Raw genomic sequence first — 24,489 nt, forward strand, 5'->3', positions numbered from 1 at the left:
TTAATCGATATATCTAAAAAAAATGCAAAATTTTTCTTAAAATTACACATGAGACGTCAAATTGATATGGGAGAAGGTATGCCAAGTTTCAAGTTGATAGCGTAAGCGGTTCATGAGTTATTCAAGGAAACGGAGGGGGGGGGGGTCGGATCCGCGACCCCCAGGCGGTCGCGGGTTAACCCGCGCCCTGCTGGGGGGGGGGGTGTTTGAACACCCCCCCTTGTGGTTTTTCGCGAATATCTCAAAAACGGCGGCGCGGAGCGCCGCCGTTTTTGGTATACCTTATCACACATCAATTCTACACATGTTGTGAAAATTTCAGACCAAGGTCATTCAAGGTCAGGTCACCAGGTCACTTGAAGTGACCTCACCTCATAAAAACTTTCAATGTCTGTCATAGCTACACCGAGTGACCGATCGCTTTGAAACTTTCAGCGATTGCTAAGAGCAATAGCATGTACAAAATGTATATCTCAGAATTTTGATATCGATGACCTAAGGTCAGGTCAATTTTGCGACCTCCCCATTATAAGTCAATGGGAGAAAATTGAAATGCGCTTCTTTTGGATGAAAGACATTATAAACACTCCCAAACACCGAATTACAAGTGGTTTAGACACACTGAACTTGAAAATGGTGTCCGTGACCCTTGTTTATGCCCTGAGGTCATCTTAGGTCACGAATGGTATCTATCAGTTTTTCGCAAATAACTTTTGATAGAGGCATGCTAGAGCGATGAAAACGCCTTAGATGTGTTCAGCTCGACGATACGGATCGACTGATATGCAACATGACCCTTTCCGGTCAGGTCATGACCTTGACCTGAGGTCAAATTTTCAAGTTGACCTTTCAAGGTCAAGTTATAGTTCATTCGATGCGTCTTGACAAGAGGAACACGATGCCGGTAAAAGTAAGCTCGTACAAGGCTTGGGTCAAAAGTTATTGCAGAAAAACTGTTTTCGAAAAAAATCGGCTATTTTTGCAGTTTTTGCCCCCTGCAGGCAAAACCGTTGACGTTAGGTCAAATCTGAGAGAATTACTCAGAAAGGGCGTTAATAGGGCTATCGAATGCGCTTTTCCGCGGCGCTGTAGCTCTATTGGTTCCCGAGTTATGCGTTGGCTTCTTGGAAATTTTCGACATTCGATCTGGAAATCGGCGAAATTTTGCCTTCAATGACCTCTGGTGACCTGACCTTTGACCTGACCAAAAAATTGACCGAAGTGATTTCGTCATTATTTTTTACGCTCTTTCGAACGCCGCCTTCCGCGTATCGCTACGTGGCCCAGGAGCCGAGTTACAAGGGGGGTGTTCAAACACCCCCCCCAGCAGGGCGTGGAAATCCAGGACCCCCAGCAGGGCGCGGGTTAAAGTGGATTCTTCATAACCAGGCAGCGGAATGTGACGCATTGATTTATAAGAACCTTTTCTTGTAGTGCATCCACTCACAATCAAAATAATAATCGATTCGATGAAATATTTCGCTTTTATTAAGACAGAACTCCGAGTTACGTGAATATAACCAATAAACATTGAACTAAATATTTCGCAGCTTCTCCAACCTAAAAATAGGCGACAGTTTCTGCCTCAAGAGTATACTCGTATACCTAACTATAATATATATGCTTCAGTTAAATGAATTCTGCGCACAGATTGTCTTTCCTAGCATGCAGAGTTGCTACTCCAGTGAAGCGACCTCTTCGTTCCTCCACTTCAAGAAGGCTTCACTCTCCTCCTCGGTGAAGTAGTTTCTCCAGTCGCCCACCATCCCCTTTCTCATGAAGGTGCCTTCCTCGGTGCCGGACACCATGCCGCTGTCCTCCCACTGGCGGAAGTTGGTGTCCGGATTCGCCTTCATCACTTCGAAGCTGGTGTTCTTCACGATATCGTCGACGTCGGCGTCGCTCAGGGAGACGCCCAGGAAGTCGGCCACCTTGCGGACGACCGAGCCGCGATCCTGGTGCATCTGCTCGTACGTGAGACAGAGCACAGTGTCCGAGTGCTCCAGGTAGCCCTTCACGTGCTCACGGTATGGGCAGAACATAAGAGCGTCCCGCATGAAACTGTCACGAAAGTCTGCGAAGGTGCCACGGTACTTGTGAACATTGATCATTCTCGAGAAATGGTAGAAGGAAACGCAAACATCTCTCACATCACGATGCACGTAGAGCACTTTGGCTTCACTCGTCTTAACGCTTTCTGGTTACGGAGCGAGCGAAGCGAGCGAAGTTTTTCCTTAGATTAACGGAAATTTCTGAGTATGAGCGGCCGGCCGGCCGGCCGGCCGGCCGTGCGGACGCTTTTGCGAGGCTTATATCTCAGCAACCACTTGACCGATTTACATGCGGTAATTTTTGTAGGGTAGCTTCATTCCTTCTACCAAGTATTGGACTATTCCCGATGCATTTTGGTGACCCCTTATGCACGTGCCACGTGCAAAACGAAGAGGTGTCAGTTTTGTAATTGTTGCAATATCTCGGTAACTACTTGGCCGATTGCGCTGAAAGTTGGCATGTAGGTAGGCACCCACTAGGCACTGCATATCCATGTGCCAGAGTTGGGGTGCTGCTGCACGTGCGCACGTGCAGGGGTCGTTTCCAGATCTCGAGAACGGCTCGACCGATTGCGCTCAAATTTGGTACACGGTTAGGGACCAGTTAGTAGGGTGCCGTGCACAAGTCAGTTGGGACCCATTTTGCACGTGCGCACGTGCAGGGTGCCGCTCCCAGATCTCGAGAACGGCTAGGCCGATTGTGCTCAAATTTGGCACATCGCTAGAAACCGGTCAGTAGGGTGCCGTGCACAAGTCAGTTGGAGGTACCCCCTCGAAATTTCGCACGTGCAAGACTCACCCCCTCGCTCGCTCCGTTAGTCGCCCCAAAAGGCGCTATACTGGTAGCATATGATAGTGCAGATGCGTCTTGATGAATCGTTGGTCCGTCATGTCAGCCCAAGATGCCATTTCCATGAGTTTTTCCTGAGATTGCATTTCTAGCAGAGGGAATCGGTACTCCAAGCAAGTCTTTGGTCCTTTCTCGCCAGCCATTGACTGGTGGTGGGTGACACGCCACACGATTTCCTGCAGCCAAGTGGTGCCCGACTTGGGAAAGCTGGCCACGATGATATCGGAGCTTCTGCCTCGAAACTGCTCCAACTGTTGCATAACACCCCATTGGAGATGAGTGCTGCTCATTGTGGCTCCACGGTACTTGAACGTGCAATAGCCGGGAAATTTGTAGTTGGGATCGCTCGGCAGTGAGTGCCATTCCTCCGGAATGGTGATCTCTTCTGGTGGTGTTGCTGGCTCAGTGGACATACTCTTAGTTCCGCGGCGCTGTTTATCTTCCAACGAGTGTCAGCCTTTGCTGTGTCACGCTTAGCAGTATTCAAGTCACCCACACTATGCAGTGTCACTTTTCGTACTTCTGCCACTGTATGATATGGATGCGTGATGCTCCGTTTGTCCCTCGGCACGCTTCACTCCGCTCTGCACCACACGGAGGTGAATCTAGAACTGAGTGGCGCCTGTCCAACGCCTCGCCTTGAGACCAGACAGCACATATGCGCTGCTGTTTATGAGACTCCTGTTCTGTCGTATGAGCGAGGTCTGTACTATACCAAGAAAAGAGGAACTAGACGGTTGCTGGAAGTCATCATACTTTTTTAACTTTTCAATGTTCTGTTTGCGTGAGTAGATGGATGCGTTGTTCGTCTTTCCCACACCAGCAATGACCTGTTTTTTTTGTTTTTTTTTTATATGACACAATGATAGCGCACAGGCAGTTTGGGAACAATAATTAAGTTAATTGATTGAGTGGGGCTGCGACACTAGCTTGTGTAAATATGGCATTACGTTACGGTAAAATTATAATATTATGTATCTACATAATTTGGTCTATCATTACATGTTTTGTTTTCCGGAACGGAAAAAGGTTGGAGTTAAAGGGACCCTCCCACCTTCAAGAAAGTTAATGAATTGGCATTAAAGTGATGTAGCTCGGTTCAGAAAGAACAAAAACGAATACCTACCAAATTTCACCGAAAAATATTCACCGGTTTTCAAGATGTTAGACTTTTACCTCTGTTTACTTTTTGGGATCTCCGCTGTTCCTAGCGACTTCATTTTGGAAGTGCGGCGTTTGCGGCAGATGTTGCTCGCAAATAGCATATACCACCACTGCTTCACAAAGATGTTAGTAATGCATAAGGTTTTGAAATCGTTAGATCACCGCTGACGTCACATATTCTAAGGGGGCATTCCAATGCATTAGCCCCTTAGAATCCGAAAACTGCAAGCTTGAAATTCCATATCTCCGAATTAAAGCATTTTTCGATGTTTTGAGTGCCCAAACCGGTATTTGCAGGCCATGGCCACTAATTTGGCTATCTCGACTCAAAACTAATGTTAAGGTGGGATGGTCACTTTAAAAATGAGCTGCATGCATAGGTATACTTAATAAAAGGCTGTAGACTGATATCTCTGAAAATGGCAAATCTTTCATTTAATATTTGTTTCTATTTTAGCTTTCGCATATTACCAAACTTAGTGATTTGCCCGTCTCCAGTCCACCATTCAAATGTAATTATCATTAGGTACAGTCACCAGCACTTGCTAGTTCACAGTCATAATAAAAACAAGACCACGCAGAATACCACCATAAATCAATATCCAGGACCAACAGAATATCATGCAAAACAAAAAGGGCAAGCAAGAGTCAAGAATCGTGTCGTTGCCGTGAAACGCATCTCAACCAATGGAATACTGTTTTTCCGGCAACAGCATTAGGACATTCCTTTGAACGGTAGAGTTTTAAATGCGCTGAACTTAAAGTTAACTTAGTGAGTTCACTTTAACTAGCATTTAGCAAATCAAAAGTGGAAGCCAAATTCAAAATCAGCGCCAATAAATATATCACATTTTACTAACTATAGGTATACGTGTAAACGCCTCCAAGTTCATCCTAGCTCATCTGAAATAATTATTCAGCCTTGTCTTCCTAGCAAAATTTTAATAAGTAGACATGGTTTGATGCATTGCAATTGTGTTGTTGCCTTCATCGCTCCTGTTCTATAAATATTTGTTCACCAAAAGTAAAGCCTGAATTGTTGAATACCCATCAACCTAGCATTAATGGCCACCCTCTAAGCTTCCGAGGAAGAACGATAGGTACCTAAGCTCGTTTTTTTCAGCTTTTTGTTAGGGGCCAGTCTGGGGTTGGTCGTATGAATGGCCAGTAGCGGCAATGTTTGGAAATTATTGTGACTAAGTCGCTTCTGTTAGTATTTTGGACGACACTTTAAGTGGATTCTTCATAACAAGATAATAATATAGGAGCGGAATATGACATAGGTATTGATTTATAAAAGTATATTGTGGTGCATACACTCATGCAAACAATAAACAATATTCGATTCAATGAAATATTTCGTTTTTATTTAAGACAGAACATCGAGTTACGTGAATAAAACTATTGAACTGTTTGGCAGCTTTTCCAACCTAAAAATAGGTGACCGTTTCTGCCTCGCCGAAAAGTACATAGCTATCATACATATTAGGTACATATGCATATTATGATGTTACAAAATGACCTTATGCTCATGATACAATTATATAATATCAAAATAAGTCCAAAAAGTATTATGATATATTTCGACTTGCGTCGTCTTCAGAATGTACATTTTCGGAATTGTCGACGAGCAAATTCAAATCCTTTCAAAATAGCGTGCAACATTTTTGTGAGATCTCTGGCTAACAAATTACAGTCAGGTCATACCTATAATAAATTTATAATATAATAACTTATAAAAATTTATCATAGGTATGACCTGACTAATTTATAATATAATAAATTCTAAAAATTCATTATAGGTATGACCTGACTGTAATTTGTTAGCCAGAGATCTCACAAAAATGCTGCACGCTATTTTGAAAGGATTTGAATTTGCTCGTCGACAATTCCGAAAATGTGCATTCGACGCAAGTCGAAATATACCATAATACTTTTTGGACTTATTTTGATATCATTTCATTGTATCATGAGCATCAGGTCATTTCATAACATCATAATATTAATAATTATGCTCAAACTAGCCATAGCTCACCTCCCACGAATATTACATATCCCGCGCCCCGCTGGGGGGGGGGGCAGAATCTGCCCCCCTCCCGTTTTTCGCCAATAACTTCTAAACGCGTTACGCCAGCGACGTCAAACTTTCAGTACCTTATCATACATCAATTTGACACGTTCCCTGAAAATTTGAACGAAATCCGTCGGAAAATTTTTGAGAAATTGACGTTTTAGTGACGTCATGTTCGCCATTTTCGCCTCAAAAACGGCAAAATTTCAAACGCCGCTAACATCTTCATTTTTAAAGGAATCAAGACGTAACAAAAAAGGTTATACGTGATTCTTCTTTGTCTATCAAATGGCCATCTCGGTTTTTTGAAAATTTTGGATTTGGGCCAAAAATTGTTCCAAAAAACTGACTTTTTTGGGAAAATATTTATAAAATCCAAAATTTTGAGTTTATCGAAAAAACCGGAATATATGTCAAAGAAGTGGTCTATGTGCACCTACATACCAATTTTTAGAAGAATCGGTTCAAAAATGTGGGAGTTATTCAAAATTTTATGACGTCACGACGCACAAATTTTTTGAAAAATGATTTTTTTTGGAAGTTCTAGACCTCGTACGGAAACAAAAATAGCACCATTCGATTTGCCGTGAAAAACTGCATCGGATAGACACCTTTTTAGGCCTTAACAACCAACTTTAAAATTTGACCTCACTTGACCTGACCTTGACCTGACCTCGACCTGAAATTCATCCAGAGGTGGTCCATATCACTTATTGAGTGTGCCTATTTAATTCCATGAGTAAAATGACCCATAAAACATGTGTCGCACATGCCCTTTTCTATATTTTGTTTTTGGTGACCTGACCTGACCTGACCTGACCTTGACCTTGACCTTTGAATGACATTGTGTGCAACGAATATTGTCTTGGTAGTCTAAGAACACGTTTTGGGCAATCAGTCTCAGTCCATTCTTCGGCAACTACGGTGCAAGGCCGATACTGTAGAAACTTGCATTTTGTACCCTTGACCTGACCTTGACCTGACCTCTGACCTACTTAAGCAAAAAAATTTGGGCTCTTAAGATCCGCCTTGTTGAGAGCTTTCGATTGCCGTTTTCCCCGTCTTTCTACGACAGGGGTCGGCAAATGGTGGGGCATGCCCCCTTTGGGGGTAATGGCGCCCTTCGGCGGGGGGTAATGAGGGCCTCTGAGAAAGCCTCATCTTTTTTAGAATTAATGGCTCCCTTGATGGGACAAACATCGCAACTGTTGTGCCCCAGGATTCAAAGATTAGTCGAGGTCAAACGCACAAAGCATGAACTGGCTGGCGCATGCCAATTTTCATGTAGCTGCTCACCATTCCGTACAGTCGTGGAAATTAACTGTCATGTACTAGCCGGCGCTCGTCTATTGGCGTTTTCACAGTCACTAACGCAAGGGAGAGGAGTCGTCCATTGCACCCTGACCTGAGCATCTCGGTCTCTGAGCTGGAGCTTTGCAGAAAAATTGAGCGTGTTGCCCATGAAGATAAGCAGCCGCTGCTACCCAATTTAAAGGTCGTTGGTCATTGGGTGACCTTCCATAGGTCAATAACAACTGCCGAGTTAATCGGGTCCTGCTGAAACTTCTTGAAGTGAGATTTTGTGGCCTGCCATGATCTCAAGAAAGATCTCACAAATCAACGGTTATTCGGGTTAAGGTCATGCCATTTTCAGGACAGATAAAAATGATCGGCTCGATGGTACAGTTTTTCGTGATCCAACCCTTTTAACGTGATCTATTCTCGAAAAATACCCGCTACCCCTATACGTATGGGGGTTAACCCGCGCCCCGTTGGGGCTCCTGGATTTCCACGCCCTGCTGGAGATGGAGGTTGAACACCCCCTACTAACTTGGCTCCTGGGTCACTAGCGAAACGCCGTAGTCGGCGATCGAAAGAGCGTAAGAAATGATAAAGAAAAAACTATGGTCACCTTTTAGGTCAAATCAAAGGTCAGGTCACCAGAGGTCATCGAACGTAAAATTTCGCCAATTTCCAGGTCAACCTTTGACAATTTTCGACAAACTGGCCTATAGCTCAGGAAAGGATAGAGCTACAGCGCTGCGGAAAAACGCATTCGATAGCTTTCTTAACGTTTTTTTCTGATCCCTGCCCTCAGATTCAACCGAAGATGGTTTAGCCTGCAGGAGACAAAAACTGCCAAAATGTACGTTGCTTGCTGATAGTTTTTCTTAAATAACTTTTCACTCGAAACTTGCAAGAGCTCACTTTTATCAGCATCGTGATCCTCCCGTCGAGAAGCATCGAAGATTTTGTTGCACATCAGTCGATCCGTATCGTCGAGCTGAACACATCTAAGGCATTTTCATCGCTCTGGGATGCCTTTATCAAAAGTTATTAGCGAATAGCTGTTAGATACCATTCATGACCTGAAATGACCTCAGGGACATACAGTGGGGCTACGGGTGCAATTTTCCGGTTCAGCGGTCATGTTTACTGGTAAATAAGAGTGTCACAATGTTAGGAATGACACTGGTCCAAAAGAGGCGCCTTTCAATTTTCTACCATTGACTTTGCGCCCTCTCCCATTGATAATGGGAGAGGGCTTGAAATTGACCTGAACTTTGGTCACCGACATCAAATCTCCGAGATACAAATTTTGTACATGTTGTTGCCTTTATCAATTCCTTAAAGTTTGAAAGAGATCTGTCACTCAATGCAGCTAAAGCAGGCGTTGCAGTCTTTACTGAGGTGAGGTCACTTGGCGTGATCTGGTGACCAGACCTTGAGTGACTCTGGTCTGAAATATTCACAACATGTGCAGAAACGATGTATGATGAAATGTTCCAAAATGGTGGCGCTCCGTGCCAACGTTTTTGAGATATTTGCGAGAAACCGCAGGGGAGGGGGCCTGCGGTTTCTCGCAGATATGGTACCCAAAGAGCCACGGAAAAGTATGGAATTTCAGTAACCTTGGTTGTATCACCAATGGGGTCTGGTAGGTGGGGGTAATGGCCCTGCCTGGCGCCAAAAAAGGGGGCACGACCCCGGAGCACCTGCCGACCACTGTTCTACGACCATCAGTTCGGAAGTTAGACAGGGGGGGGGGGGCAGAATCTGCCCCCCCCCCAGCAGGGTGCGTATGGCTGAATAGCCCAGCGGGGCGCGGGATATGCTTCAGTTAAATGAATTCTGCGCACAGATTGTCTTTCCTAGCATGCAGAGTTGCTACTCCAGTGAAGCGACCTCTTCGTTCCGCCACTTCAAGAAGGCCTCACTCTCCTCCTCGGTGAAGTAGCTTCTCCAGTCGCCCACCACCCCCTTTCTCATGAAGGTGCCTTCCTCGGTGCCGGACACCATGCCGCTGTCCTCCCACTGGCGGAAGTTGGTGTCTGGGTTCGTCTTCATCACTTCGAAGCTGGTGTTCTTCACGATATCGTCGACGTCGGCGTCGCTCAGGGAGACGCCCAGAAAGTCTGCCACCTTGCGGACGACCGAGCCGCGATCCTGGTGCATCTGCTCGTACGACAGACAGAGCACAGTGTCCGAGTGCTCCAGGTACCCCTTCACGTGCTCACGGTATGGGCAGAAGATGAGAGCGTCCCGCATGAAACTGTCACGAAAGTCCGCGAATGTGCCACGGTACTTGTGAACACTGATCATTCTCGAGAAATGGTAGAAGGAAACGCAAGCATCTCTCACATCACGATGCACGTAGAGCACTTTGGCTCCACTCGTCTTCACGCTTTCTGGTAGCATATGATAGTGCAGATGCGTCTTGATGAATCGTTGGTCCGTCATGTCAGCCCAAGATGCCATTTCCATGAGTTTTTCCTGAGATTGCACTTCTAGCATAGGGAATCGATACTCCAGGCAGGTCTTTGCTCCTCTCTCGTCAGCCATTGTATGATGGTGAGTGACGCGCCACACGATCTCCTGAAGCCAAGTGGTGCCCGACTTAGGAAAGCTGGCCACAATGATATCTGAGCTTCTGCCTTGAAACTGCTCCAGCTGTTGCATAATACCCCATTGCAGATGAACGCTGGTCATTGTGGCTCCACGGTACTTGAACGTACGATAGCCGGGAACTTTGTAGTTGGGATCGATTGGCAGTGGCTGCCATTCCTCCGGAATTGTTATCTCTTCTGATGATGTTTTTAGCTCAGTGGACATACTCGTAGTTCCACGGCGCTGTTTACTTCAAACGAGTTTCAGCCTTTGCTGACGTTTAGTTATTCAAGTCACTAAAACTACGCAGTGTCACTCTTCGTTCTTCTGTCACTGTTATGATACGGACGCGTGACGTCCTGCTTGTATAGGTTATACCTATCTCGGCACTCTTCACCCTGAACTGCACCACACGGAGGAGAGTCCAAAACTGAGTGGCGCCGGTCCAACCCCTCCCCATGGCACCAGACAGCCCAAGGCGCTGTGTTTATGTGACTTCTGTTCTGTCGTATAAGCGAGGTCCGTGCTATACCGAGAAAAAAGGAACTGGACGGTCGCTGGAAGCCATCATACTTTTTAGCTTTTGAACGTTCCGTTTCCGTGAGAATGATTGGAAGCATTGTTCGTCTGTCTCTCCCTTCCCAGCAATGACATACTCCATTTTGTTTTTTTTTTAACACGGCACAATTAGGTATAGCGCACAAGCAGATTCCAAACAATAATTAAGTTAATTGATTATGAGCTGAGCTGTAAAATAGGTTTATGTAACTAGGCATTTCGCTACGAACAAATTGCAATATATGTATACAGCAAAACGCCTTTTGGTCGAGGAACGAGCGAGCGAGAGAGTGAGCCCTGCAAGTGCACATGCGGAAAGGCGAGAGGGCACTTGCAAGTTGCAACTGTCTGTTGTACTATACCAAAATAACCGGCCACTAGCGGTGTGCCAAATTTGAAGGTATTCGACTCAGCCGTTCCCGAGATCTGGAAGTTCACCCTGCACGTGCGGCGTGCGCACGTGCAAACTGGGTCCAGGGTGACTTTCGCACGTCACTCTACCAACCGGTCCCTAACTTATTACCAGGTTTGAGCGCAATCGACCCAGCCGTTCTCGAGATCTGAAAACGCCCCCTACACGTACGCACGTGCAGTAGCACCCTACCTAACCGTAACGCATGGGAATGGATTGCCTAGTGGGTGCCTACCTGTATGCCAAGTTTCAGCGAAATCGCCTCAGTAATTTCAGAGTAATTGTAATGGGAACATATTTGACACCTCGTATTGTTGCATTTTGCACGTGCACTGGGGGTCACCCACATGCACCGGAGTATCCGATGTTTGGTAGATGGGATGCAACTATCCTAAAGTAATTACCGCAAGTCAATCACCAAAGCAGTTACCGAGATAGGTATAGACCTCCCAAAACCGCTAATTTTGTAGATCTGCTTGAACAGTACAGTGTTTCAAGTGTTACAGTGTACTGTTTCAGTGTTGAACAGTACCCTTGGCGTTTCACGTGGCACGTGCCACGACGGTCACCTAAAGGCATCAATAATAGTCATCCACGGGGGAGAAGGAATAGGGCTACCCAACAACAACAAAAAAACTGTAGGTATATCAATCGGCCCAGTGGTTGCTGAGTTATAAACCTCTCAAAAGCTTTACAGGCCGGGCCGGGCTGGGCCGGGCCGGGTCGGACTACTCATACTGAGATTTTTCCGTTTTATTTAAAAGACGCTTCGCTCGCTTCACTCGCTCGCTCGTAATAATTCGGTCTATCATTACATGTTTTGTTTTCTGGAACGGGAAAAGTTGGAGTCAAAATGAGCTATAGGTATATGCTTATGCATATACCATATATATGCATGCATATGCATATATATGCTTATGTATATGCTTAGGTATATGCTATAGGTATATGGTATGCCCCCTTAGAATTTGTGACGTCAGCGGAGATCTAACGATTTTTAAATCTTTTACTAAAACGTTTGGTAGCACGCGGTGGTATATGATGCTTTGCGCGCAACAAATGCCGCACTTTCAAATAAAGTCGCTAGGAACAGCGGAGATCCCAAAAAGTAAACAAAAGTAAAAGTCTAATATCTTGAAAACCGGTGAATATTTTTCGATGAAATTTGGTAGATATTCGTTTTCGCTCTTTCTGAACCGAGCGACATCACTTTCGTGCCAATTCATTAACTTTTTTGAAGGTGGGAGGGTCCCTTTAATTACTAAAAGGTCTTACTCTTATCACGCGGGGGGCAGAATCTGCCCCCCGCCTCCCGTTTTTCGCCAACAACTTCTAAACGCGTTACGCCAGCGACGTCAAACTTTCCAGTACCTTATCATACATCAATTTGACACGTTCCCTGAAAATTTGAGCGAAATCCGTCAGAAAATTATTGAGTAAATAACGTTTTAGTGACGTCATGTTCGCCATTTTCGCCTCAAAAACGGCAAAATTTCAAACGCCGCTAACATCTTCATTTTTAAAGAAATCAAGACGCAACAAAAAGGTTATACGTGATTTTACTTTGTCTATCAAATGTTCATCTCGGTGAAAGTCTCGGACCATGTATCGTAGGTATGTCACATTACCATCATTTTTTTTAACTTATGTGAACTTTAGTGACCTAGGCCCTAGCTTCACATACATGGCTCGAAATCAGGCATGGGAACTGCGGGATATATTAGCATATATCTATGAGTGTGTAAGCCAAAATTAAACCTAAATGTTGATGATTTTCACTTTAACCCTCGCCCATGTAGGGGGGGGTTGGTGCAACCCCCCCCCCCCTTGAGGTTTTTCTTAGCTGCACGCCGAACCGTTTCAGATAGCCTGCTCAAATTTTCAGTACCCTATGGGGCATCCTTTGCGCAACTTTTGTTTTTTTGTCAAGGTCATGTCAGGTCACGGAGTTATGACGTCATAAAGGGAACAACCTCCGGCCAGATTTACGCTAAATTGGAGATTGCTTCACATTGGTATAAATGCCGACTGACCTGACACCCTGATTGATTGTTTTAGAATCACAACTGGCTGATTTGACATTGGCACAATGTCCGTTGGCATTTTGAAGGTCACTAAAGGTCAAGATAAGGTCAGTGACCTCGGTTGACCTGTAATGACTTCTTGCACTTGTATGCCTTTTCGGGGTATTTTGATGCCCTGAATTCGAATTTGCTATCCATTTCAGGCATCGCCGGTTGTTTCTTGTAGTTCATTTTGGGTCAGGGTCAGGTCAGTGACGTCACACGCCTGACGTGACCCAATGCACAAATGACCTTGCAGACTTCCGATGCTCCCAACGCATCATTTTTAGAGGTATGACATCGAAATACACACCAAACGATAGCGAATTGATCAGGGATCACGATAGTGAAGGTTTCAAATCGATATCTCTTACTGTTTTGCCGCAATCGGCGCGGAAATCTGAAAAGTTAGATTTTTCCGAAAATTTGACCTTTGACCGGTTATAAGTAGGTCAAATGTTGACCTAGGACCAGAAAATATGCCACCAATCGCGAGATCTCGTTGAGAGCAATCCGTTGGTGTTTTCCGCTAAGCTCTACGACGCTCCGTTTTCAAACGCCAGGGGGGTCGCACCAACCCCCCCCCCCTGCATGGGCGAAGGTGGCAAAACACCGTTAACGGGCGAGGGTCGTTCTCCACGGTACATGTTTTGCGCGTTTTTAATGACGTTTTAACGCTTTTTTGATGTTTTGCGAGTTTTTCATGATCCGGCGTTGATCTGTACCGTTAAATTACACGGTGCCATCTCCACGGCGGAAGATTTGTCAAAAATCGAAAAACGCGTGGCTTCATAAAATCAAAAAACTGCAAAACTCGTAAAACGCGTCAGGTTGTGTCATGCAAAACTCGTAAAACCTTTAAAAAACGCAAAACTCTCATTTGTAAAAACGCGCGATTTTATCCAAACATTTGGATCGAATGAAAGTTTTCCGGTTTTTGACAAAGCTAAGAAGGTAATCCTTCTGCTATTAATACCATTTTACGGTGAAATGGATGCAATGGAAAGTGTGGAAAGCGATGAAACGCAATTTGGTTGAGCCAATGATCATGGCAAGTACTCAGACAACCATACCAATAACTTCTGTTGCTATTCCAACGATGTGGATGTCAAATAATTATTTAGTGAGTCTATGGATAACAGATATTACGATATCAGATCATTTCAGGTAATTGATAATTAACTGATGTCATAGCGGTGATAACAATAGGGTAACGTGATGATACCCCTATAACTACATTTACAGAGAAAATCGAGGGGTTAATAGAAGCCGTGCGCCAGATAGGTACCTGCCCTGTGGGACAAGAGGGCCACGGCATACAGCGCACGAAGGGCGGAGAAAGATGTTCTTTCTCTGAAATTGAAATTGTTCTGAAATTGTAATTGTTCTGTTAAGACTGACAAACTAAAACCGTAAAAAGCGAAAAACTCGCAAAACTCGCAAAAGCGTCTGTTAAAAAGCGAAAAAAGCGCAAAACTCTCGTTTGCTAAAACGCGTAAAAACCGAAAATGTTTACACGTGGAGACAGTACTTTAACCTATCCTGTGACGTTTGCAGTGACCTCTGGGTAAAAATAGGCTTCTCTTGAGTTTTTGTTCGGGCTTACCAAGCACCTTTTTTATAGAGCCAATAGCTTTCGGTGTATGACCATGAAAAGGGCCATGAAAAGAGTGCTAGAAAGAGGGCTCATAGGGTGAAGGGCCCGTCCCTTCCCCAGTAAACCACGCAATGAAGGTATGCTTATTACGAGCGAGCGAGCGCAGCGAGCGAGCGAGTTATAATGGATTTCATGAGCTGGCGGTATGCCTTACTCTACTGTTTATAATGGGATACAAACATTTTTATCCGGTGACACAGGACGGTTTGGACAAAAACCAGTCCCTGCGGCACACAGTTTATAGTGCTCTGGCCGGGCCTGCTAAAACAGGGCACTGCTGTCAGCTGTCCAGACTGCTGGCGCTGGTTTTGGAGGACCAGAGGCCTCACTCCCAGATACTGACCACGCAGAACAGCGCCTTACTGCAGACAGACGGCAGCACAGCGCGAGGGACCACCGGTACCGGCCGTGCGGCGGGGATCGGCGCCAGTGTCAGGTAACGGAAACCTCAGGAAGGGTGCCTTCAGCAGGGACAGGGGCGCGGATAGACTTAAACATACCCACACTGTACCTACATACAACAGCATTGCATCCTGTAAGTTGGTTAGTCTTTTTGGAAGACACCTGATAGGGCTAGTTAATTACCGCGACCAGTTACATACTTACATACATATTGTGTTTAACTGGCTGTTCCTATAATTTGCTAAATTTCCATGTGCTCCCCTTTACCTTTCAATTAGGGATAAAAGTTAGGTAATTTAGGTACGGCAAATAAAGAAGAGCAATTAATTTTTAGTCCATACCAATTAATCAGGCGTTTATCGTGCAGCCTTTCACAATCAGCACACAGAATGACCTGCTGTCAAATGTGAATCATCGCAGAAACATTCAAATGATACGGACGTCGGATGGTTAACTACGAATCATGCGCTCTTTTAGGTATCATAACTTCTTCACCCTCGCCATACCTATTGTTTTCTATATATGTTACAGGCCGTATGAAAACTCCGTCCGTTTGCAAACGGTCTGGTCCGATTCAGGCCGTTTGCAAACGGCCTGGACAGCCCAGTCAGTATGCAAACGGACTAAAAAGTCAGGCCGTTTGAATACGGGCTGAAATTCCAGGCTGTATGCAAACCGCCTGAAACTTCAGGCTGTTTGGAAACCGTCTAGGCCGTATGACAACTTTCGAGACACCAGGCCGTTTGCAAACGGTCAAGGCACTTTGAAAACAATCTGGTCTGCATGAAGATAGCTGGACAATGTTGATTTTGTTGAAGCACGACCATTTCATGACATTACATGGCACTATGAAATCATGGTCAGGAAGAGATTAGCAGAACTGAGGCCCGATAGCGCCCGTTCGACCCGGGCTTCCCCCCCCCCCCCCCCCCGGACTTCAAAGTTTCGCCTTCCACCGCAATGGTCAAGTATTGCTGGCGTACACGCCGGCCAGCCGCCGGCGGTCGACCGGGCGCGGTGAGGACCGGAATATGATGAAGTTTTCATACAACACTACCATAACCCCTACTTTAATTTGTCTTGGTTCTACCCCGACTAAACTTGTCTATCGTTTATATTCAGGGTTCTGCCCTTTCCCTCTCCAAACGGGCCTGGAGTTTTCCCTCCACCTCCCTTTCCCCACACACCAATAAATACGAAACGGCATCCTCAAACAAAAAGCAAAAGTGCATCAGCAACACAATTTGCTTACGTCGCCCTACGTATTGCCTGTGGTGGCATCACCAGGCTCCATCAACTGGATGGCCGATAAACAGGCGAACCGATCGAAGTTGTATAATTAGTAATATTGTCGGGAAAACGGCCGGGCCGAGCATCTGCACAGTAAGAAAATGTTGGACGTAGACGAGTCATTCGGCAGAATGCGCAAGCATTCATGGATACAACCTGATCATCGACCAACCTGTATCCATTAAGTCATCTTCAGAGGCTGTTGTACTTCGCCAGACCGTTTGAAAACTGACTAGACCGTTTTCAAACTGTCTAGGCCGTTTCAAACTGCCTAGGCCGTTTTCATACGGCCTGATATTTCAGGCGGTTTGCAAACGGTCGGCTTTTTCAGGCCGTTTTCAAACGGCCTGACTGGGCCAGGCCGTTTGCAAACGGACTGGGTTTTCATACGGTCTGTAACATATACACCGTCTACTTGAGATAGTTTTAAACCATTCCTGGCGCCAAAAGAACAGTTGACAGACCTGACCTTAGGTGACCTTGGGAAAAATTCGAGAATACAAGCTGTGAGACCCCGCAAGGACACCTACTATAGGTTCTGTAAGTTTCATCTCCCTGTGAAAGTTCCTCTGGCACTCAGGGCATTGCGAAGTTAAGCGTCATTTTATGACCGTGTAGAGGTTTACTTATGATCTCATACGTCAATGACCTGACCTGACCTGAAAATGCAGTTGATGTCAGAAGGTCCAGCTTGAATCAGCGGTCAGATGTGCCAGTTTTCAGCTCTCTACCGCCGGCGTGTTACAAGCTATCGCGGAAAAACCCTATGGGGGGGGGGGGCACCCCTCTCGGCCGGTGCGGGTCAAGATTGCTGAGTGCATGGTTCGTGTCATACCGATAGCTTCTGTCGGTGCTGGCTTTGATTTATCTTTGCATAAATATAGGTCATAGGCCTTGCAATGAGAGACATGCTCTACCAAACATTTCGTGATATTTTTATCCCATCATTACCGCGACATTTTGGGAACATCTGGCAAGTAATCGAGATGAACTAAGCGGGCAAACACTGCAGACCTTGAGGTAAAGCGGGAAGTGTGAGCTTAGCAGATGATACGGCAACCTGAATGCCTACCTGCAGGCATCCGGAACAGGGAGTCATTTAGCAAACCAATTAAGAATTAATGAAAATTGAAGAATTAATGAAGTTAATTGGACCTCTACTGCCGTACTCGGGGAGGGCACCGGGGCACCGTGCCCGCTTTGATTTCGGCATTTTAACATTAGCCCTATGGGCGCTGCATGGAAAGAATGGGACCAAAAGTCGGCAGTGCCCCCCCCCCCCCTTAATTGAAGGTGTTCCGCCGCTACTGGTAGTGAGCATTTTGGCAAACCATTGCAAAAAACGCTAATAGGGAACTCGTCCCGATAAGCAACCGGGGAGGGTCGCTAATAAGTCTATGGGGTTTCCCAAAAAATGCGACGCCTGAAAAGATGAAATCTATTTTGAGGAGGGTGCGTCTGTCCGTTACCGAGGTCCCGACTTGGTGGTGCTTTGCGTGGACTACAGGCCAGACCGTTGCACCTAGCCCGGTGAAATTTGCACAACTTATAGATCAAGGATGCGCGACGTGCCTTTGAGGGGTCTTTTCTCGATCGGATTGATAGGGAGCGCGTGGCGCGTGCTCAAAAAGTGCAAATTCGCGTCATAGACTTTACATGTATAAATCGGCGTGCGAAATCGGGCGAAAACGGCTAATTTTGGCCGACACGGGTCCAGTTCCCGTGCAATATCTTGGTGACCAGGGGTCCGACCGGCACGTGGAAAACAGCATCGTGTACAGAATTGAAGGGGCTATTGAATGGTGTGCAATGCAGAGGATAGACGCGCCACGTGCACCGGAGAGGGCACTTTTATTTGAAAAATTGCGGTTTTTGAGGGATTTTGGAATTAATTTTATTTTTAGGTGACCGTTAAATGGAGCGAGTTGAATCAACGCCTATTTGCAAGAGAAAGGTACCGCCTCTCATATAAAAATTGTGAATAGCTAATTGATCGACGCCAAGGTGGTACAAATCGCTAGAGAAAATGGTGTTTGTCGATGATGTGCCACTTTATTAATTACACGGGTTTTGCTGCATAACCTGATACGTTTGGCAATTGAAAATGGCACCGTTGGAAAGAGCATTCAATTCTGTCCAAGATTCACTCTTCATGTTTGCATGATGAGCAACAGTATTCTTAAAAATGTAAATGTTCCAAACCATTACATTGTCATTTTTAGCGAAATTCAGCGATGGCCCTCAAAAGACTTCACGCCAGTTTTCGAATCATTCTAAAGTAGAACGCATGATAATACGACACGGGCACCTCGATGCGATGGATCTTTTTTGTTTCATTTCAAAATGTTTGGCCGTCAAAAAGCAATCGAACGAAATGAATACCAACCAAATCGACACAGACCAACCCAATACCACGGGTCAAAAATAACCCTTCTTCGCGTTGCGGAGCACGCGGGTAACCCTAGTATGAACCCAAAAAGGCAACCTTTACGCAAAGCACTCAATCACCCGAACAGAAACGTTTATCCAACACGTTTACGTAAGTAAAAACTGATCACGTGATGCACCAAAGGCGAAAAGAAGGCGAAAACCCAAATTTTGCGGGCTATCTCGTATGATATTCGAGGCCCGCGCAGGATTCGGCAACCGTGCATTCGGTGACGACATGTGGCGTCTCCCGCCACGCATTGCAAGCTTCAGCAACATGTCATTTTCATTTCTCCCTTTTCCCCTGTTTCTTCCCTTTTTGACCTATTTGCCTTGCTATAGGGGAAGGTGGGGTAAGACGGTCCAGCGGGGCAAGACGGACCACCAGCCCTCCCGGCTGAACCGCTGCTGGTATCTACTGCTTTATGCACTCACTATGTTTGTTTTCCTTCGTAACAATGGCCACCTTGAGCTCATGCTGCTAGGATGCATAGCTTTTGAGTTATTGAGAAAAATGTTGTTTTTCGTCAAACCGATCTAATATAAGAGGTCTACGGATGATTCAATTACGGCGCCTTTCTTGCATGATTAGTTTCTATTTTGCACTTAACTGTGAAGAACAAAGTTATAAACTTAGTTATAGTCAAACTTTAGGAAAGGCAAGGTTTTGCAATGTTGGGCTATTTGACATATACGTCATGATAATGACAGAATTTAGATTTGGGGCAAGACGGACCACTGTGGTCCATCTTACCCTGTGGTGGTCCATTGTACCCTGCATATGGAAAGTTCTTTTCCAAAACATTGACACAAGTTTAAGTAAGCTAATTTTTCAGGAAGGAGTCTTTGTTGCATGTGAGCCATGCATGCAAGTGCTCAGTTAGCATGCATTCATGCCAAAGGACAATCAAGACACATGTTCCCAGGTTTTAGCTGCACTTCCATCACCCATGAGTAAAGAATAAAGGCTCATTTTGTTATTTTACCATTCTGGTTACTTTTTCTTACAAGAGTACAGAGCAGAAGTGTAACACACATGAACGGATAGCAGGCACTGCTGGGTGGTCCGTCTTACCCCACGTTTTTTTCTTGTCTGAGTTTTTGGCATGTCCCTCTTTAAGAGCATCCACCACCTAGATGTCTTTAATTTGAAATTTAGTCTTTACACATATCAACAGAGGAAAAATTGAGCATTCCGAAGACTATAAATAATATGAATTACGAGAGCAGTGTAGCAAGATATGCGGCCTCAAACCTTAGCTGGTCCGTCTTACCCCACCTTCCCCTATTTGCGACCATGTCGGGCGCAAATAGGAAATAAAATAGAATAGTAATATGAGTTGCAACACATTTTTAGCCACCATGCAGTGCACAGTTAAGCGATTCACTATGGGAAAACGGCAATCAATTGAAAAAGGATTGTCGATTCAGAATAAAAAAGGTGCATCATCGTAATGTGCACCGCGTTTCATCAGAGAGGGCCCAAATACACACGTTTTGGATAAAAAAATTTGTCCTTTTTATTTAAACTCACCTGAAACGTCCCACCAGAAACACCGACAGGCGACAACCGGAAAAGAATTTAGTTTAATAACCAAAGTATGCCTCACCTTTTGACAATGTTTTTACCCCGATTTCTCCTACCAGTTTTTCTGTAGGGAGGTAGGTCGCAAATAAGAAAGGGTCGCTAATTAGGCCACCTTTACCCTACCTACGCAGAATCGCGATCACGTCCAAACATGGTCGCGAGAAATAGGTCACAACAGGTCAAAGGTCATTTTGGTAAGGGTCATGAAATTTTCAGGGTAGGTGTACCTAAAATCGATCAACTCGAGATTATTAACCCCCGAGTTCTGGGGGGGGGGGCGTTAAACGCCCCCACTTTTTTCGCCGGGCCATAGCATAAAAACGGCGCGCCAAATTTTGGGTAGATACCTGTAGGGAATTGATTGAAGTTTATTGTGACACAGTTTCAAAAAAAAAAAAAAATCGGTGGGAAAATTTTTGAGATATCGAGGTTTTAGTGACGTTATGATTTCTGAGTTTTTAACCAAAAACGACATATGTTCAAAAAATCATATAAAATCGCAAAATAGACATACAAACATGCCGTAAGCGCCATTAGACTGCCATACCTTGAACAATCAAATGGCTATCTTCGATTATTGATTATCGTTCCGCATTTTCCAAAATCTTGAACTGAACCTTGGCAATTTCTCGTGACTTCTTCACGACAATGATACATGCATTTCTTAAATTGAACTTTTTGAGCCAAACACGTACACATATGACAAAATGAATGTCACCATCGTGTTCTACGCCCCAAATTACCCATAAAACATGTGTCACAGGCTGCAAATATCAGTTTTGATTTTCGGGGATATGTGCCTACCCGGTTGACCTGACCTTGACCCTGACCTATGCTTGACTGACCCCTACATGGAGATGACACTCTTGTAGACCTTATATGATGGATTGTGCACCGTTTTAACAGAGTTTATGACGAGAGGCGCCCATTGCGAAGTGCTGAAGTCCATGCTACTGAAAGCCCGATTTCAGGTGTTTGACCTGATCTTGACCCGACCTGTGACCTCAAAATTCAACTTTAAAGTAATCAGCTGAAGCGTCTCGTCGCGTTCTTTCGTTTGCCGCCTCGTGCGTTTCGCTGCGCCTATTGGTTCTCGAGTTATCGGCTGGGGGCGTTTAACGCCCCCCCCCCCCCACTCCCCAGCAAACGGTGGGTGGCGAAATACCCCAGCAACTGCCGGGTTAATAGTTTCGTAGCGATCGACCGCTATTTACGCGAGTTATTCGCGAAAAACCGAAGGGGGGGGGTCCATTCTATTAGCAGATGGCCGGTACACCACTATTGCTGCTTTATTTTGCTGCAAATGATAAACCAAAGCTCATTTCGGCAGGTTGCAGCTTTTGGAAACACCTGAACCGCAAGTCGATCGCCACCGCTGATGCAAAGGCAGCCATTCAGGGCGGTCATCACAGCGCGAATCGCCTTCACGAAGCCAAGAGGCTGAGCAGCTCGTCGTTCTGCTGTTGCCGCCACTATGCTGGCCGGCCCGGCCGTGGGACGGCTATGCCGCCACCTGCTGAGGCAGCCATCTCTGGTCACCCGGCGCGCGCAATACTCGCTCCGCTCTGAGCGCGTGCCCCCGCCGACCCGTCTGACTCAGAGCGTGGTCAGCTGTCCGGGCGGCGTGCCGCTGCTGCACCTCACACTGGCCGACGCCGTGGACCGGGCCGCCGCCGACCACGGCAGCCAGACGGCGGCCGTGTTCGTCCACCAGGACATCCGGCGCTCCTGGCGGGAGATCACGTACGAGGCCGACCGGCTGGCGAGGGGCTTCCTCTCGCTCGGCCTGCAGAAGGGGGACCGGATCGGCATCTGGGCAACGAACGTGTACGAGTGGCTGCTTACGCAGTACGCTGCTGCAAAGGCAGGTTTAATACTGGTGCACGTGAACCAGGCGTACCAGAGTCGCGAGCTGGAGTACTGTCTGCGGAAGGTGGGCGTCCGGACGCTGGTGGCCGCCGCCGGCTACCGGACGTCCGACTACTACACGATGCTGACGGAGCTGGTGCCGGCGCTGTCGGACGGAGAGGCCGGCGTGCCGCTGACGGTCCGCTCCGAGCGGCTGCCCGAGCTGCGCGACATCGTCATGATCAGCCCCGAGCGGCGGCGCGGCGTGCTGCGCTTCGACGACCTGCTCGACGCCGGCATGGAGTCGCTCTCCGGCGAGCTGGAGCGGCGCCAGGCGCAGGTCGACTGTGACGACCCGTGCAGCATCCAGTTCACCTCGGGCACCACGGGCCTGCCCAAGGGCGCCACACTGTCGCACCACAACGTGATCAACAGCGCCAACCAAGTGGCGCACAGGATTGGTCTGGAGGAGGGCAGCGCCCGCATCTGCCTGCCGGTGGCGCTGTATCACGCGTTCGGCAACATGTTCGGCTCGATGCTCAGTCCGCTGCACGGTAACGCTCTGGTGTTCCCGTCGCAGGTGTTTGACGCCGGCGCCTCTCTGCAGGCCACGCAGGACGAGCGGTGCACCCACATGTACGGCACGCCGACCATGTTCGTGGACATGGTGAACATCGCCAAGCAGAAGCGCCACGACCTCAGCTCACTGTACTCGGGCATCGTCGCCGGCGCGCCGGTGCCCTTCCACCTGATGCACTCCATGATCGAGGACATGAACATGCGGGACGCGGTGGTGCTGTACGGCATGACGGAGGCATGCTCCATGGCCACCGGCTACCCGTCGGACGACCTGGAGCACCGCTGCGGCACCGTCGGCTACCCCAACAACCACATCGAGGTCAAGGTGGTGGACGACACCGGAGCGACGCTGCCCATCGGCCAGACGGGCGAACTGTGGGTGCGTAGCTTCAGCAACTTCCTCGGCTACTGGGACGACGAGGAGAAGACGCGCTCGACGGTGACGCCGACCGGCTGGCTCCGCACCGGCGACCTGGCCACCATGGCCTCCGACGGATACGTCAAGATCGTCGGCCGCCTCAAGGACATGGTGATCCGCGGAGGGGAAAACATCTACCCCACGGAGGTGGAGGACTTCCTCATGAGCCACCCGGACGTGTTGGAAGCGCACGCGTTCGGCGTGCCCGACGAGCGACTGGGCGAGGAGCTGGCCGTCTGGATCAAGGCGCGCGAGCCTGGAGCGGTCACAGAACAACAAATCAGGAGCTTCTGCAAGGGCCGGATAGCGCACTTCAAGGTGCCGCGCTATATACGGTTCCGGGATGACTTTCCAGTCACCGTCTCTGGAAAGGTGCAGAAGTTCGAACTGAGAAATACATTCGCTCGAGAGCTGGGCTTGAATAAGTAGCCATGCTCAGCTGAAAAAACACGAATGAGCAATACAGCGGAGTGAGTAAGATGACGCATATGAATCTCCCGTCGCTCGGAGATCGGCGAAATCAAGTGGTGACTGGTGCTCCTAACTAATCTTAACTTTTAAACAAAATGTTGCCACACCTAAGAAAGGCGAAATATAAGTTTTTTTTTTAATTGAGAAACTTCTCGGGAGAATCCCCGCAGCGCCCCATGCCTCTGCTCCTGATCCGTCAGTCACCGAACTCCTCCCCTGAGCCGTGCGTATTTCGCTACAAATGCTGCAGTGCATCACCTCGGCAACGGCCTTGGCGTAAGCTTCAACGTTGCTTATTAGCTGAGTTGAACATACCCGATAAACGGTTCTCAACGTATTTAACGACTTGAACCGTGGCGGAGCGGTGGTCTTCAAACCCTCCCATCAGCCGTGCGCATCTCGCCCTATCGTGAGAGTTGGCGTCGTCACCCAACTCTCACGAGGCACGAGCCGAGCGGGCACCCACGTGCGTGCGCCAGGCGCGGGTGACGCCAAACACCAGACTCTGCTAGGAAAACTGCTAGACAATTGTGTCCCTCACACTCTTTAGGCCAGGAGGTGCTCTGCAGATGTAAAGGAGCAGTCACCGATCCCCAGTTCTACCGACCTAGCAGCGGTTATTATGAGGAAGGTGGCTAAGGCATAGCGTCAGTCCCCAACGGGCCACGTCATCGTATGTTGGATCTGAAACCGTCACCATTTTTATGCTTGGGTGCTTGCTAGATCGTCTAGATCGCCAGTTCACTCTAAAA

The 24,489-nt window shown here is 47.1% G+C and overlaps 3 protein-coding genes across 3 annotated transcripts; 1 reads left to right on the plus strand and 2 right to left on the minus strand.

Moving 5' to 3' along the window:
- Positions 1-1,465: 1,465 nt before the first annotated feature.
- Positions 1,466-3,520, minus strand: LOC122378739 (sulfotransferase family cytosolic 1B member 1-like). The gene is made up of 2 exons (XM_043360186.1): positions 2,894-3,520; positions 1,466-2,200 (listed from the first exon to the last, which is right to left on the minus strand). The coding sequence occupies exons 1-2, from the start codon at positions 3,312-3,314 to the stop codon at positions 1,677-1,679; spliced, it is 945 nt and encodes a 314-aa protein (XP_043216121.1). The 5' UTR covers positions 3,315-3,520; the 3' UTR covers positions 1,466-1,676.
- A 5,784-nt stretch (positions 3,521-9,304) lies between these two features.
- LOC122378756 (amine sulfotransferase-like) lies at positions 9,305-9,685 on the minus strand. The gene has a single exon (XM_043360220.1). The coding sequence runs from the start codon at positions 9,683-9,685 to the stop codon at positions 9,305-9,307; it is 381 nt and encodes a 126-aa protein (XP_043216155.1).
- A 5,271-nt stretch (positions 9,686-14,956) lies between these two features.
- Positions 14,957-23,815, plus strand: LOC122378740 (medium-chain acyl-CoA ligase ACSF2, mitochondrial-like). Its single transcript, XM_043360187.1, has 2 exons — positions 14,957-15,150; positions 21,752-23,815. The coding sequence occupies exon 2, from the start codon at positions 21,896-21,898 to the stop codon at positions 23,693-23,695; it is 1,800 nt and encodes a 599-aa protein (XP_043216122.1). The 5' UTR covers positions 14,957-15,150; positions 21,752-21,895; the 3' UTR covers positions 23,696-23,815.
- The last annotated feature ends 674 nt before the right edge of the window (positions 23,816-24,489 follow it).

Source organism: Amphibalanus amphitrite, unplaced genomic scaffold (genome assembly GCF_019059575.1).
Source record: "Amphibalanus amphitrite isolate SeventyFive unplaced genomic scaffold, NRLGWU_Aamphi_draft 000064F_arrow, whole genome shotgun sequence".
In the NCBI taxonomy this organism is placed as follows: domain Eukaryota; kingdom Metazoa; phylum Arthropoda; class Thecostraca; order Balanomorpha; family Balanidae; genus Amphibalanus; species Amphibalanus amphitrite.

What these genes read in the sequence shown, in the direction of transcription:
- LOC122378756 (XM_043360220.1), bottom strand. Translation starts at nt 9,685, where the DNA reads ATGCGGGACGCTCTCATCTTCTGCCCATACCGTGAGCACGTGAAGGGG.
- LOC122378740 (XM_043360187.1), top strand. Translation starts at nt 21,896, where the DNA reads ATGCTGGCCGGCCCGGCCGTGGGACGGCTATGCCGCCACCTGCTGAGG.
- LOC122378739 (XM_043360186.1), bottom strand. Translation starts at nt 3,314, where the DNA reads ATGTCCACTGAGCCAGCAACACCACCAGAAGAGATCACCATTCCGGAG. An exon ending in TCTGCACTATCATATGCTAC is followed by an intron (nt 2,201 to 2,893) that starts CAGTATAGCGCC and finishes TCGCTCCGTAAC; the next exon opens with CAGAAAGCGTTAAGACGAGT.